Source organism: Rattus norvegicus, chromosome 9 (genome assembly GCF_036323735.1).
Source record: "Rattus norvegicus strain BN/NHsdMcwi chromosome 9, GRCr8, whole genome shotgun sequence".
NCBI classification, from domain to species: domain Eukaryota; kingdom Metazoa; phylum Chordata; class Mammalia; order Rodentia; family Muridae; genus Rattus; species Rattus norvegicus.
This window is the reverse complement of record NC_086027.1, coordinates 75,515,653-75,529,246: the sequence shown is the minus strand read 5'-3', so window position 1 is coordinate 75,529,246 and position 13,594 is coordinate 75,515,653. Positions and strand designations below refer to the sequence as shown.

General features: G+C 39.0%; 1 protein-coding gene across 17 annotated transcripts in view; it reads right to left on the bottom strand.

Moving 5' to 3' along the window:
• Unc80 (unc-80 homolog, NALCN channel complex subunit) overlaps nucleotides 1–13,594 on the bottom strand; it is a 178,232-nt gene that overhangs the window by 110,603 nt on the left and 54,035 nt on the right. For 12 of the 17 annotated variants that reach the window (XM_039084598.2, XM_063268134.1, XM_063268135.1 and 9 more), the window contains exons 19-22: nucleotides 9,362–9,576; nucleotides 8,269–8,375; nucleotides 7,067–7,163; nucleotides 4,282–4,454 (exon numbers count right to left, since the gene is read on the bottom strand). In XM_039084598.2, the coding sequence (XP_038940526.1) occupies nucleotides 4,282–4,454; nucleotides 7,067–7,163; nucleotides 8,269–8,375; nucleotides 9,362–9,576 (592 nt within the window). The remainder of the gene's footprint in view (nucleotides 1–4,281; nucleotides 4,455–7,066; nucleotides 7,164–8,268; nucleotides 8,376–9,361; nucleotides 9,577–13,594) is intronic. The other 5 variants (XM_063268131.1, XM_039084599.2, XM_039084600.2 and 2 more) reach the window with 1 other exon arrangement.

The window sequence follows — 13,594 nt, the reverse complement described above, 5'->3', positions numbered from 1 at the left end:
TGCAAAATTATAATCAGCATTGAATTCTTCTGTATATCTAGAAAACTATTCTGAATCAAGGCCCATGTGCAAAGACACATATGGAAGCATCATCCAAAATTGCCAAAACTTTAAAAAAAAGATAGAAATACCTTGCTAAAATAAGACAGATTTACAACTTGTTATACAGTTAACAAAACCTCTCTTTAGTGTAAGTGAGTAGCACTAATTGCATTAGACGAAACCTAATATTGAACAAAAGGGAAGACATGACTTCATATCAACGAATCTCAAAATCAGGTAAAAGAGAGCAAAACAAAACAGCATAACAAAGTAGTGGTTCCGGTTGGCACGCGGACGTCATTAAGAGGGTAGAAGTCTTAAAATTACCGGGCACATCTTATTTTGTGAGATCTGCCATGGATACGACTTTGAGTTTTTTTTTCTTAAATTTTACTTATTTATAAGGCCAAATAACTGAACATGAATTTGATTTTCTCCAGTCACCAACTAGAGAGTTCTATAATCCCACAGATGTATTAATAATCACGGAAATTGATACTAAAGCCAATCGGTATCGTTGTTAGTTGTATTCAAGGCAATAAATTACCCCCAGACTAGAAGTCACCATCTACATACATTACAGGGTCACTGAATAAATGAGGAGAAACTGAAAACAGTAAATGCATGTTATCCTCACTGCTTCTCTTTCCTCTTGTGCTGGCAGATCCAGTAAGCTTACTGTGAAAGGGATCCCTTTTGTAAACTTAAAAAAAAGTAACAGTTGTATTTGATACATTTGTACAAGAAGAAAATGCTTGTGAGGAATAGCCACGCTGGTCTTAAATCAACAGCCTTGAATCATGTGCTCGTAGTGATAACAGCAAGATTATTTAAAGCAAACAAATGAACTTTCACATCCGTTAGCTTTGGCTCTGCAAGTTGCTGCTATTTCCTTCACCTACTAGTAGTTTCTGATTCTGAAGAAAAATGCTAATTTGAAAAAATCACATTTAAATTGTATGATCAATGAAGTAATAAAAGCAAAAACTGTTTGAATACAAAGTTCAATTTAAGCCATATCTACAAACATCAGGATAAAATAATGTAAGAGAGGTAGGATAAAATGAACTATAATACAATTCTGAACTCAGTCCTTTTTTTCCACTTCTGCCCTAAGTACTGAATGATAAATAATCAAAATTTATAACTATGCCTTGACCTGTGTATCTGCCCTTTCACCCTGTGTACTGACCTATGTCTATCTATGTAGCTGAGTATGTATGTATGTATGTATGCATGTATGTATGTATGTATGATCTATCTATATATCTACCTACCTATCTATCTACCTACCTATCTATCTACCTACCTATCTATCTATAATCTGTTATTTACCTCTACCTAGCTTGATGTTCATCATCTATTCATATCTGTTGATATCCATTAACCTAACTATATTTTATATATCTCTGTTTTTATATTCATATTTATATCATACACATGAGCAAAACTACAAATGCATTAGAGAAAGTATAAAGGTATTATAAAACAGAGGAATTCATTCAAAATAAGAAGCAGATGGATTAGATGCTGAGAGAGACCAAACGCAGAGGGGAAATCTGTGAATGTGAGAGTGATCTTGAAGAACTTCTAACCTAAGTCTATACTGAAAACCCACAATAGTACAAATGACAGCCAGCACTGAGTACCACTTTCATTCAAGAACACACAACATTCACCTATGTGTTGGTTTCTCTCGGTTTGTTTGGCAAATTCCAAGTGTGCCTGAGTCTGGGGACCATATCCTGGCCTGGTGCCAACAGGTAAGATAACGTGAAAGTGCTTCATAAACTGTCCGTAGATTGAAACTTGCTGTTATTAAGCTTTACTCAATTCTCCCAAACATTTTCTTCTCCTCCTCTGCATCACCTCCTCCTCGTCTAACACCTTCTTTGTCATTTACACTTTTATTCAAATGAATGGGTCACCCTCATTACTTGAAGATGGGCATTCTTTTTCTTCTTTAAATTTTGACTGACTCTGACATCTGGGATTTGGGCTTCTGAACTTGGGCACAATGCTTGGTCTATATTAAAATAAGACTCTAAGGTATGAAAATCATCCTGATACCACCTGCTCACTGCTCCAGGGCTGCACATTTGTTCCCAGTATATATAATTATTGATGAAGAATGTTCCTCCTCCCCAACCCACAAAAACCACCTTATCAGTGGGCATCAACATCAGAAAATGCTTCTGAGCTTAGAGGCTAAAAGACACTATTCATGTGCTCCACTCTACTGGTTTCTATAGCCTATCATGGAATTTATGAGATCAGGAAAAACAACCTTGTTAGAGTGAGTTCTTCAGGGAAAGGAGGAAATGAGAGCCCAGTGATCTGGTAACTCTCTAGTCATAGCTTTACATTTATGGAAATGAAAAAAAAAGTCTATTTGATGTGTTTTAAATCAGTCCAAAGATAGGAGTCATGTTCCCACAACACATAAAGTCTATTTGTGTCTTGAAATTCCTGTACCATGTTTCTTTAGAAGTTAAGAGGTTCAACAGTTGGAGAGCAAATATAACTCTACCACTTAGGAAATTTGAATATCAAATTGATTATCAATATTGTAGTTACAATCAGCTTGATGCAGAAGCAGACATTAATTTGATCCAATGCAATTCTGGAGCATTCTTTCCGTGGCAAGCTTTGGGCTTCTTCAGGACCTCAGATCTCCATAGAAATCCCAAGAGTTTTCCACATGGGGGGCAATGGTGAGAGGTTCCTCTGGCTGGTTATCATCCATGGATATCAAAGATGCTGCCTGACAAGTCTCCTTACCAGTAAAGAACCATTCACTAAGGTAGAGTTCCTTAGGCTCTATAGATACGTTCTGCAGGATATTCATTAATTTTCTGATATACATGCTAACTTTTGGCTATAGCTGTTGTTTTCTTGGTAGAATTTTTCACAACTCTCTTCCTAATCTAAAAGAATCAATGTTGTCACATGTTAAGAATAACCAGCTTGGAGAATGAATGTGATGTGAATACTTAAAATTGAAGATATGTTGTTTTCTTAGTATGCATCTCTTATGCATTCCTCCAATAAGAAATATCTTTAAAGAATCAGATGCTTTTTGAATTATTAAAAAAAAAAGCATGTGCAAGTGACTTTATTATAGGAGGCTATATACATATATTTTCAATGTGTCCTGGTACTGATTTTGATTTATTTAAATAATTGTTTGACAGAGAAAGCATATGGTGTTTCTATAATAGCCCTGTATGGAACAGAAGATTCTGCTCTGATCTCAGTTTTAGCACCAATTAGCATATGACCTTGATCAAAGTCATCTAAGCTGTCAGAGCTTTTGAAATTCTTAAAGTGGCTTCACATAATTTATATTAAGAAGAATCAGCATAATAGAGTACAGAATATAGGTTCTCTGAAGACAGAAGCAAAGCCTTTCTACTACTGGGCTATAAGTTGGTCTCCTGGTTCCAGGAGTTAACTGTGGAAATGCACTAGGAATGCTATAGATGCAAATCATCAGCCTTAGGCTGCAGCACTCACTGAGAAGACTGAAGCATTGACGACTATACCCAGAAAGCCTTACTACTGCATCGTTGTAGTTGTTAGTACCATTCCTGGCACAGAGGAAGACCTTAGAGGACATCCCTTAATTAGTTATTACATGCTAGGTCTTTTGCAAGTGACACCAGCTTTAATCTCAGTACTTGGGAAGGCGGAAAGCAGGCAGATCTCTGACTTTGAGGCCAGCGTGGTCTACACAGTGAATTTGAGGCTAGCCAGAGACATATAGCGACAATCTGTCTCAAAAACAAACAACCCTATGAACTAATACATGGAAATATAAGACTACTGTACTGAGTGCTTACACATCACAGACACTGAACACGGGCTTTCCATTTAGAATCTCATTTAATCCTTACACGAGCCCTGGAAGGAAGGTTCGGTATTAGCATTAACCTCCATTTAAAGATGTTGGGCTAACAAACTGCCAGGTGGAATTTTAAGCTCAGACATCATGAAGTTGTAATGCACTTTCACACAGTAATAATCATCCTGTAACACGTGCTACCTCCCAAATGACTATTAAGATTTTCCATCTTTTATTGGTTTCTCTCACCTTACCATATTTCTTCCTCCTTTGGCAACAAATTCTGATAAAGCTAAGTAGATATGAACCCACTGCTAGGCTTAGAGCTAGGATTTCATGCTTTCCTCTGTGGCTAGCATGAAGGTAGATGGCGCTGAGAGAACTCTGTAACTTACCAGGTCCAAGGCAGCAGCTAAGACGGATGCGTCAGGAATCGTCCCCGGCTCGCAGCAGTTCAGCAGGAACTGGAAACGTTTCATGCCTTGTCGGATCGCTCCCAGATTCACCACGTTTTTACTTTTTCCACCATCTTGGTTGGGAGAAAGGTGGTCGTCGAAACTGTGGCAGCCTGGAGGGGTTGTGCCATTGTGAAAGGAAGAGAGTGAGAAGGACCATAAAGATGTTTCAAAGGCATGGCAGTATGTCTCCTGTAGTGTTACCCTGAAAGCTCTCTCACGCTCCTTCCCGCTCCCCGGCCCTGCTAAGATATTTGCTGTGAATACCCTTTGACTTAACGTAGGTGACGGGACATGTAAAAATTCAAGATTCACCAAATGCACAAAAACTCCAATATTTGCTAATGCAAATCTAGGATGGTGAAGGAGATAGGCGTATTTTAAATACGTATGAGTAAGAGGCTACATTACGGACTTCGAGTTGAAGAAGGTAGTGTAAGGAAATCATTGGAAATGACAACAACCCAAAGGTTTTTTTTTCATCTCTCGCATGAAAAAGAATATTCTACAAGTGGGAAAGTATAGTGCCCTGGTCAATTAGGGCAGCTTTATAAAATACAACAGGCCAGCTCGCTTTTAAACAACAAATATTTGCCCCTCACAGCTGTATGGACTATTAGTCTGACACTGGGTTCAAGTATAGTCGATTCTTCCAGGTTTGATTATGTCCTTGTATTAGCATACAGTTATTTATCTCATCTCTCGTTTCTACAAGAGCACCAAAATCCAATCATGGTGGTGGTACTCTCATGATATCATCTAAACCTAATCACCTTTGCAAAGTTCCATTTGCAAATGTTACCACAACATAACATGAACATTGGGCAGATGCAAACGCATTCAATCCATAGCATACGGAAATCCATAGTCTATGGAAAACATTCATTAAGAAGGATCACTTCCCACCCCACACTCCTGGGTTTATGTTGCAGGTACATCAAATTAACACTCCAGTGCATAGAGAGAACTAGGAGCTATGTTCACATCACCAGCCAGGTGACGTTGAGCTAGCATGGCTCATACCTCAGGACACACATTAGCTTCATTCTCAAGAAAACAAATGCAGAAACACTGTCATTGTGCTGCTGCTGGTTCTGAGCGCTAGAGAGATTGTCTCTGAAAGTCTATGGGAAATGGACAGAGTGGGAACAGACTGAAGTGGTGAAGCTGCCAAAGGCCAGGGTTGTCAGGGAGAGCCTTCACGGATTTCCCCACTTCTTCAGTACTGAGGGTCAAACCTAATCCTCATGTAGTAGACCAGTGCCCTACGACAGACCAAAGCGTCCAGCCTAGGAGGGAACTTGAACCCTTAGACTAGGTCTGCACTGGATTGCAAAAGAGACAGTTAAGTAGATAGGATGATGTTTATGACATAAGTAAGCACAAGAAACATCATGCCTTCATGAAGAATGCATCGACATGAACTAGGTGGCAGTTATACAATAACATTTTATATAATCATAAACATATCAAGGAGATCACTTGATAAAATTTGAAAATGCTTTTGTAGGAAGGTAGGGAAATATTCATGAATCATTAGAAAATTAATGGCATGGTTTGTTGAAAAGCTAGACCCACACATTATTAATTAAACATACTCAGCTAGAACAACATCAGAGGCTGCAGCTTTATCATTTTGCTGTTTGGTAAAAAGACGATCAATGTGAATGAAAGCATGAAAATGCATATTTATTCAGATGGATCATCACAGTCGAGTTATGAAGAAAAATCTAGAATTCAAATTGGTTTTGGTTTGCCCTTTAATTTTTTTCTGTGTAAGTAGTCTAACTGCATTCTATACAATAAAATAAAAAACCTTATAAAATGGAGACTCGATAGTGACTACACCAAAGCTTATCATGACATTCTTTGATAGGAAGATGAACTAGCAAAAGCGGACCAATGCAAACCAGCTATGTGATGAGAACACTGATAATATAATTTTCATTCCTGTTCATACATTTGCTATATCCACTGCTTACTTATACACCAATTAATTTTAAATATGGCCTGCTGCATTCGAGCTAAAGCTCTATAGTTTATAACACTCATCCTCTAACCATGGACACATAGGGAAAAGAATCAGGATGTGGTAGAGTGAGAGAAGCTTCCACAGAATAAAACCTAAAAAAACCTCAAAGACATTTACTCAAAAGACAGAACAGGAAGTAAATAAGACAGGTTACGGTATTATGTGTAGCTGTGTATGTGTGGCTACAGATGTTATCACTAGGACAAACCATTAAGTTTATGGGCAAATGTATTTTCAGATCACAAAGAAAGATTTGCTAACAATTAAAGCTGCCTAGCCCTGGAACAAATTGCTTTGTAAACTTGCGCACTCCCCCTCAGCAGAAGGAGGGTGGCCACCTGTCAGCCATGCATTGAACAGAACTCTGAAGCTGAGCGGTGGGTGGATAGGAGGTCCTGTGACTCACAGATTCTAACAAGAAAAGGCTTCGTCTTATTCTAAGCACACTCAGTACCCAGCAGGGGGTGAGAATCACAGTAAGGTTTCTGTAAATGTCTCTTCAACCAAACTGATAATAAAGAGACTATAGATAGCCGTGAAAGACACACTTAAAGAACAAAGGGAAAGACAATACAAATAGAAAATGACCATTTTTTTAAAAAGTCATTTTTCCAAAAAAAGAAACATACCAGTGAGTTTAAGTAAATGAAAAAAAGAAAAGGTCAATGGAATCCTTAGACTATTGACTTTTACCAAGACGCTTGAAGAAATTCTCCTCCTCTTCTCGTCCATTCTCCATCCCACTCCCTGGTCCACCTTCAGAGAGTTTGACAGCGCTGGTGAACTTGACCTGGGGAGAGAAGAAAGCTATCAGCTATTCGGCAGCCAATCATTGGGTTGTGTTAGCCCTTGGTTTGAAATAGTTGTTTAGAATGTGAAAGTAACTTTGTCCTTCTGGCTTCCCTGTCTAGCACTTTAATACATCCCCGTGGCCCAAAAAAGATGTCATTATAACTGTAGGTGCAAGGAATACCAGGCTAGAGATTAGAAGCTGAATGTGAAAATAATTTTAGTGAACAACACAGTTTGTTTATTTTGATCAAGTCCAAGCGGACAGCCACATTCATCCTTAGTGAATGCAACCACAACTGAAAAATCAGACCAAAGAGGAAAAGAATGAGTAGACTTTAGTAAATTTGCAAATCAATTTATAGCATAATATTCCCTCTCCCTCTTACCCTTCTTTCTTTTTTGACCTTCCTTCCCATCTCTCTCTCCCTCCCGCCCTTCCTCATTCTTCCTTTCTCGTCACTCCCCTAGAATTGAAAGTAGGAGCTGAAGTGCACTAGGCGAGTGATCTGCAGCAAGAGCTATATCCTTAGCCTTCTTGTTGACTCGCTTTACTGAATTAGAAACTCACTAAATTGCCCAGGATAGTCAGGCTAATCTCACACTCATTGTATAACCCAGGTTAGACCTGAACGTAGGGCTCTGCCACTAAGCTCTCCAAGACACCACCAGGGCTGGCTCTATGTCTCTTTTAAAGCAGTGACATTCTTCATAATCTTGACGTCAGGTCAACTCAATATGATGTAAATAACAGCACATAAAGGAAGTGAGGAGGCAGGTAGACTCCTATAAGTCTCTGATATTTTCACAAAAAAAAAAGAACGTGCTTAAGAATTCCAATTGTATCTCCTTAATTTTCATCACACCTGCTCTATTCTTCAAATGTAGATATAGTTGAAGCTGTGGATATTTACTATGTCTTCCGTTATTTTCATTTGTACTATGGCTTACCACTTACACATGTGACTTTCTGTTGCTTGTCTAATTTCTGAACTTGTTCAACTCCAAAGTTTCTTTAACCCTTCCTATGTGCTCACCATTCTTCAATGCCAATAGTTTTCAGTCAGTGACCCCAATGTTCACTCCATGAGCAATGTCCTGTTTACCTTGGAGCTTTGCCTGATGAAAGACAGGCGATCCACAGAGCTAATGTCCAGGAGGTCCTCTACACCATCGGCCAGGCCAGAGAGGGAGGACCGCTTCAGCCAATTTCCTAGTTAATGATATTTTGAAAAGTTGAGCATTTGCTCTTAAATGAATGAGACAGAAATGCCAGCATGTCCTGAACTAGCAATGAAAGTTACATGGCTCCAATATAAATAGAAGCAAAACCAAGTTGCTTTTGTTATACATGTTTTGAATCAAGATGTTCAGTGTTGAACTATAAAATTACATTAGCACAGAAGTCCAGGACAAATAGTCCCGGTTCCCTCTGCTGCAAAAAACCAAGATCCATCACCTATGCTAGGCAAGTGTCATATCTCTCTTGAAAACCTATGCATTTTATCTCCTAAACAGTTCTTAAATCTCTGTTTCCTTGTTTCTGCATAATACACAATTGAAATGTTCCCTTGTTTATGCCTGGGCCACTGGCCAGCTTTCAGTCTGATTCTCTTGTTGACTAACAGTCCCTCCAATGCAATGGTTCATACAGCGCATTATTCCCTTCTCCCTGACAGACTGGCACACAGGAGCCATAGGAAATGGCCACCCTGACTTGCTAATGGTCTGGCTTCCTGTTCTGTCACAGTGAGTGAACCATTTTCTCACTTCACTGGTTCTTTTCAGTTCCCCCAAGCCAAGTGATCTTTGCACATCATCCTTGGGTTGCTTTCCATTTTTAATCTCTGTGTATTTAACATCTGTTCTCCCCATCCCTTTGAATAGGTAAGATTGTGTTCTAATTTGCAACAGTATGTACTCTGTGATTATCTGTTTTAATGGTAGTGGCTTCTACTCAAATACAGCAAAGCCAAGAGCTATACATTTCACACAAGAGCAGAGGCACGCAGCTGCCATCTGGGAACTATCTGCACTTGCAGAACAGTAAATGAACCAGTGGAAGCATGAAGCAGTCATGTGGATCTCACAGCTTGAGCGCGTCTCTTCCCAGTCCCCTCCCATGTCATGCTCTGTCTCAATCACTCATTGGTTTGATGGCATGATAGTAAGAGAATCCATAAATAAATACAGACATACTTTTACCTATGGGGAGTTTCAACTTCTTTCGCAGGGAGATTCTGCGAGATCGTGAGCGAGCACGCCGGTCGGAGGTGTTCCCTGAGTGGGCTGTGGTACACTCCGAGGTGTCTTGCTCAGACTGGCTGCTGGTGTCGCTTGCTGCACTTTGGGATTTGAACATCTTGCGCCAGAAATCTTTCCGCCCCAGGTTGCCCCCTTGCATTGGTTCATCACTGCAGAGAAGTAGAGTATAGGGTTAAACAACACTGAACAGCTCAGTGACCGCTCAACTCCCAGCTATTGTATTTAGGCAAATTGTACAGAATAATCTTTGAGGGAATGGGTACAATAAGGGTAGGAGTCAGAGTGGGAAGAGGGAAACCAAGGTTGTTGACTTGGTTTCTTCTTGGGAAGTGCCCTGTCTCAGTAGTCAAGTGGAGGTAGTCACTTTTTCAACTTTAATAAAAACAACTAAATATGGTTGCAGACGTGCATCTGCAGTATGAGTCGTAATGGCAGGAGCACATAAGGTGCAAGTAAATATTTAACTTTTGAAAAAGCTCCCGGTTCCTGTGAAATGCCCCACCCCTCCGGCAGCACATGATCATAATTGACACCCAATAAACTCTCAAAATTATTTACATAAATTAATAAATGAGACTGAAATTTCACTGCCATGCTTAGGGAATATATCATCTTGCCAGTCAATTAAGTTGAAGAAAGGGGATAAGTTTGAAAGTAAAAAGAGGGCTGGGGAGATGGCTCAGTGGTTAAGAGCACTGACTGCTCTTCCAGAAGTCCTGAGTTCAACTCCCAGAAATGACATGGTGACTCACAACCATCTGTAATGAGATCCAATGCCCTCTTCTGAAGATAATGACAGTGTACGTACATAAATGAAATATATGTATATATGTATATGTATAAATAATATATATATTAAAAAATAAAAGTAAAAAGAAATGTCAGAAAACCAGAAAGAAGATTCTCAATGAGAAAAAAGGACTAATAATATACAGGACTTAAAAAAAATAATAATAGTGACAATTGGCTAAAAGTTTGCATTTTTCACCTACTAAATTAGTAGACATTAAGGTGGTTAGAAGGAGAAAGCAGTGCCCCATCTTACTATCATTGGAGAAGTAAATTATTTGGTATTTATGGAACATTTATGTTCCATGCAAAAAGATAACATTTCTGGAAGTTCATATCAATTCCCTACACTGAGAAATTCAATTTCTAAGATGTAATATCAAGGAAAAGGTGGATAAATGAGGCCATATTAAGACTGAGAAGATATTAGTGGCCAGTGCTGAAGAATGGATATTATTTTAATATCTAAGTCTGGAAAGTCAGCTGAATATATTGTGGGACTTCCATATGGTGATAGTTCTTGACTGTTTGTATCATTGTTGCCTTTACTTATAGAGAACAATGCTTCCATGACTGCCTCATAGACCGAATTCCTTCCTGGTAAAGGTCAGGTTTTAAGATGACTGTGACAAGCCAGTGCTATCAAAGGCCAAATCTAAAGCCTTTAGCTTGCCTTTGTCCTGTTACTCTCAAAATAAAAATGGTTTAGTTGGAAAAAATCTTATTTCAGAATAAGGTTGACTTAGGCACTATTATGACATACTGTAATAATCTTTAACAGTCATACATGTAATCAATACATGTTCAGAAATGTAGAAACCATAAATAATTTGCAAAGGTTATCTTTAGCAGGAGTATTTTGATTTTTCAGCTTCCCTCATAGAGTTGTCTGTGTTTTCCAAATTTGCCATCTTGACCAGCATGTACTCCTCTTGTAGTTCTGGAAGAACCTATGCTAGGAGATGTTCTAGTTTTGCAACGACTTTTATCTAAGTGTTATTGTGTAACTTTTATTTACTTTAAGGTAGACTCCTGCATTGACCCAATATATGATGCTATTGCACAATATTATCAATAGATGAGAATATTCAGATTTCTCTCTCAAATGTCTTCAACGTGCTAAATATTTTAAGCTATTCCTTTTTAAAAATAATTTACTTATTTTTCTTCTCTCATATATTATATCCCTACTGCAGTTTCTCCTCCCTTCCTTCCTCCTTCCCTCCCCTCCCCTCCCCTCCCCTCCCCTCCCCTCCCCTCCCCTCCTCTCCTCTCCTCTCCTCTCCCCTCCTCTCCTCCCAGCCCCTTCCCTCCAATGCCTCTCTCCTAGATCTACTTCTCCTATGTCCCTCCTGTATACCTTCCAGGGAAATCAACCAAACATGGCATAACAAGTTACAATAAGATTAAGAACATGTCCTCATGTCAGTGCTGGATAGAGTGACATGGTAGAAGGAAGAATCCCAAGAGCAGGCAAAAGAGTTGTAAACCATCCCTACTCGTGCTGTGAGGAGTCCCACAAGAACACTAAGCTACACGACCGTACCATATATACAGAAGACCTACGTCAGACCCACACAGGTTCTCTGATTGTTGCTTCAGTCTCTGTGAAGTTCTATGAGCTCTTCTTCTTAACCATTGGTTTGTAAACCTCCTAATGTTGTGACCATTTGATACAGTTCCTCATGCTGTGAGGAACTCCAACCAAAAAATTGTTTCATTGCTACTTTATGACTGCAATTTTGCTAATGTTAGGAATTGTAATGTAAATATCTGATATACAGGATATCAGACATGCAACCCCACAAAAGGTTGCAATCCACAGGTTGAGGAGCACTGTTCTAAACTATGTTATTTTGCTTACGAAGAGCTATCTGTTTAAACTGGATTTCAAAAAACGGACCAGTCTGTTACTCAGGGCAGCACAGTGTACCATGCTCCTCAGACCTCCAAGGAAGGAGAGGGATCATGGTGAGAGCCTGTGATGGTGCAGACTGAAGAGGGAAGATATCCAGGAAAGCTGTCATTTATTACTCTCTCTGAGGAACTGCCACACCATCAACAAGATGATGAGAGAAACAGAGAAGCCGAGGGTAAGGGGGAGCTGTGACTATAAAGAGACTCATCTTTCTCTAGGCTAAACAAAGGATGCTTAGTGTACTCACTTTCTGGATACACATAAGTGATGGAAAATTTCATGTTTGATGATTCATGCCACTAATCCAAGCAGAAATATTAATGGCAAGGCATATTAACACACATATGCTAAATGTGGAAGAAATCAGTTTGTCTACAGAACACTGAAGAAAGAGAGCATTTGGAGTTCAAAAAAAAATCTCCAGAGAAAGGGCTTCTCTGTGTAGCCCTGGCTGTTCTGAACCTCACTCTGTAACCAGGGTGGCCTCACACTCAGAGATTCACTGGCCTCTGCCTCCTTAGGACTAGGATTAAAAGTGAGCACTACCACCACCCTGGATCCCTCTAATGCCTTTTAATGAGTCTTCTCATTATTTGAGCATGGAACATGCTTTAACAATTAATTCTGTCCCCTTCAGAGCTAAATGTGGATTCTTGCCATGGCTCTGAGGGTTTCCTTAAAGGAAAAAACAACGACTTAATTTTGAGTAAAGATGTTAAAATGAAGGTTTAATAATAATCTGACAGCTCTGTCTTTTAATAATTGTGTATCATTCATTCATTGGTTGCAGCCATTTATCCATGAAATATATGTATTAATTTTCTACAGTGAGTGAAGCTCCCTCTTGGAGTTAGAAGATACACTTGGTTACTGGGCCCATTGCCTTGACTGTCTTCATACTTACTATTAAAAGGCACAATGGGTAAGGTTCTGGAGCACACAAGAACTGTGTGGGCATTTATGGTTTTGAAGAGTTTATTTGCTTAGTCCTATGTTTGATGAATGCTGGCTTCTGACCTTTAATTTACATAGTTATGAAGGGAGGATATTTTAATACTTAGAATATTTTGCAGAATTGCTTATACAGCAATTTAATATTGAATAAGGGTCTTGGGAAGCAAAACTGCATACTTACAATGATGGATATTTGAAATGTAGATCATTCTACTTGTATATAAATGATTCATGATTGAAGAATGAATAACATGAGCCTCATGTGGGCCTACACAGTGTCATGTCTGTAGTCATCCTCACAACTTCTCCAGGCATTAATTTGAAGATGCTCTTGAATTTCGTTAGTATGAAAACCAGAGATAAACCACATCCATGATAATCTATAGAAATACTAATCCACCCATATTGGCAATCTTTGTAACCCAATTGCCCCAATTACCTATACAAATGGTTTATTTTAAAGCTTTAGTTGAACTACACTAGTGACACAGTTGTACAAGAGACAC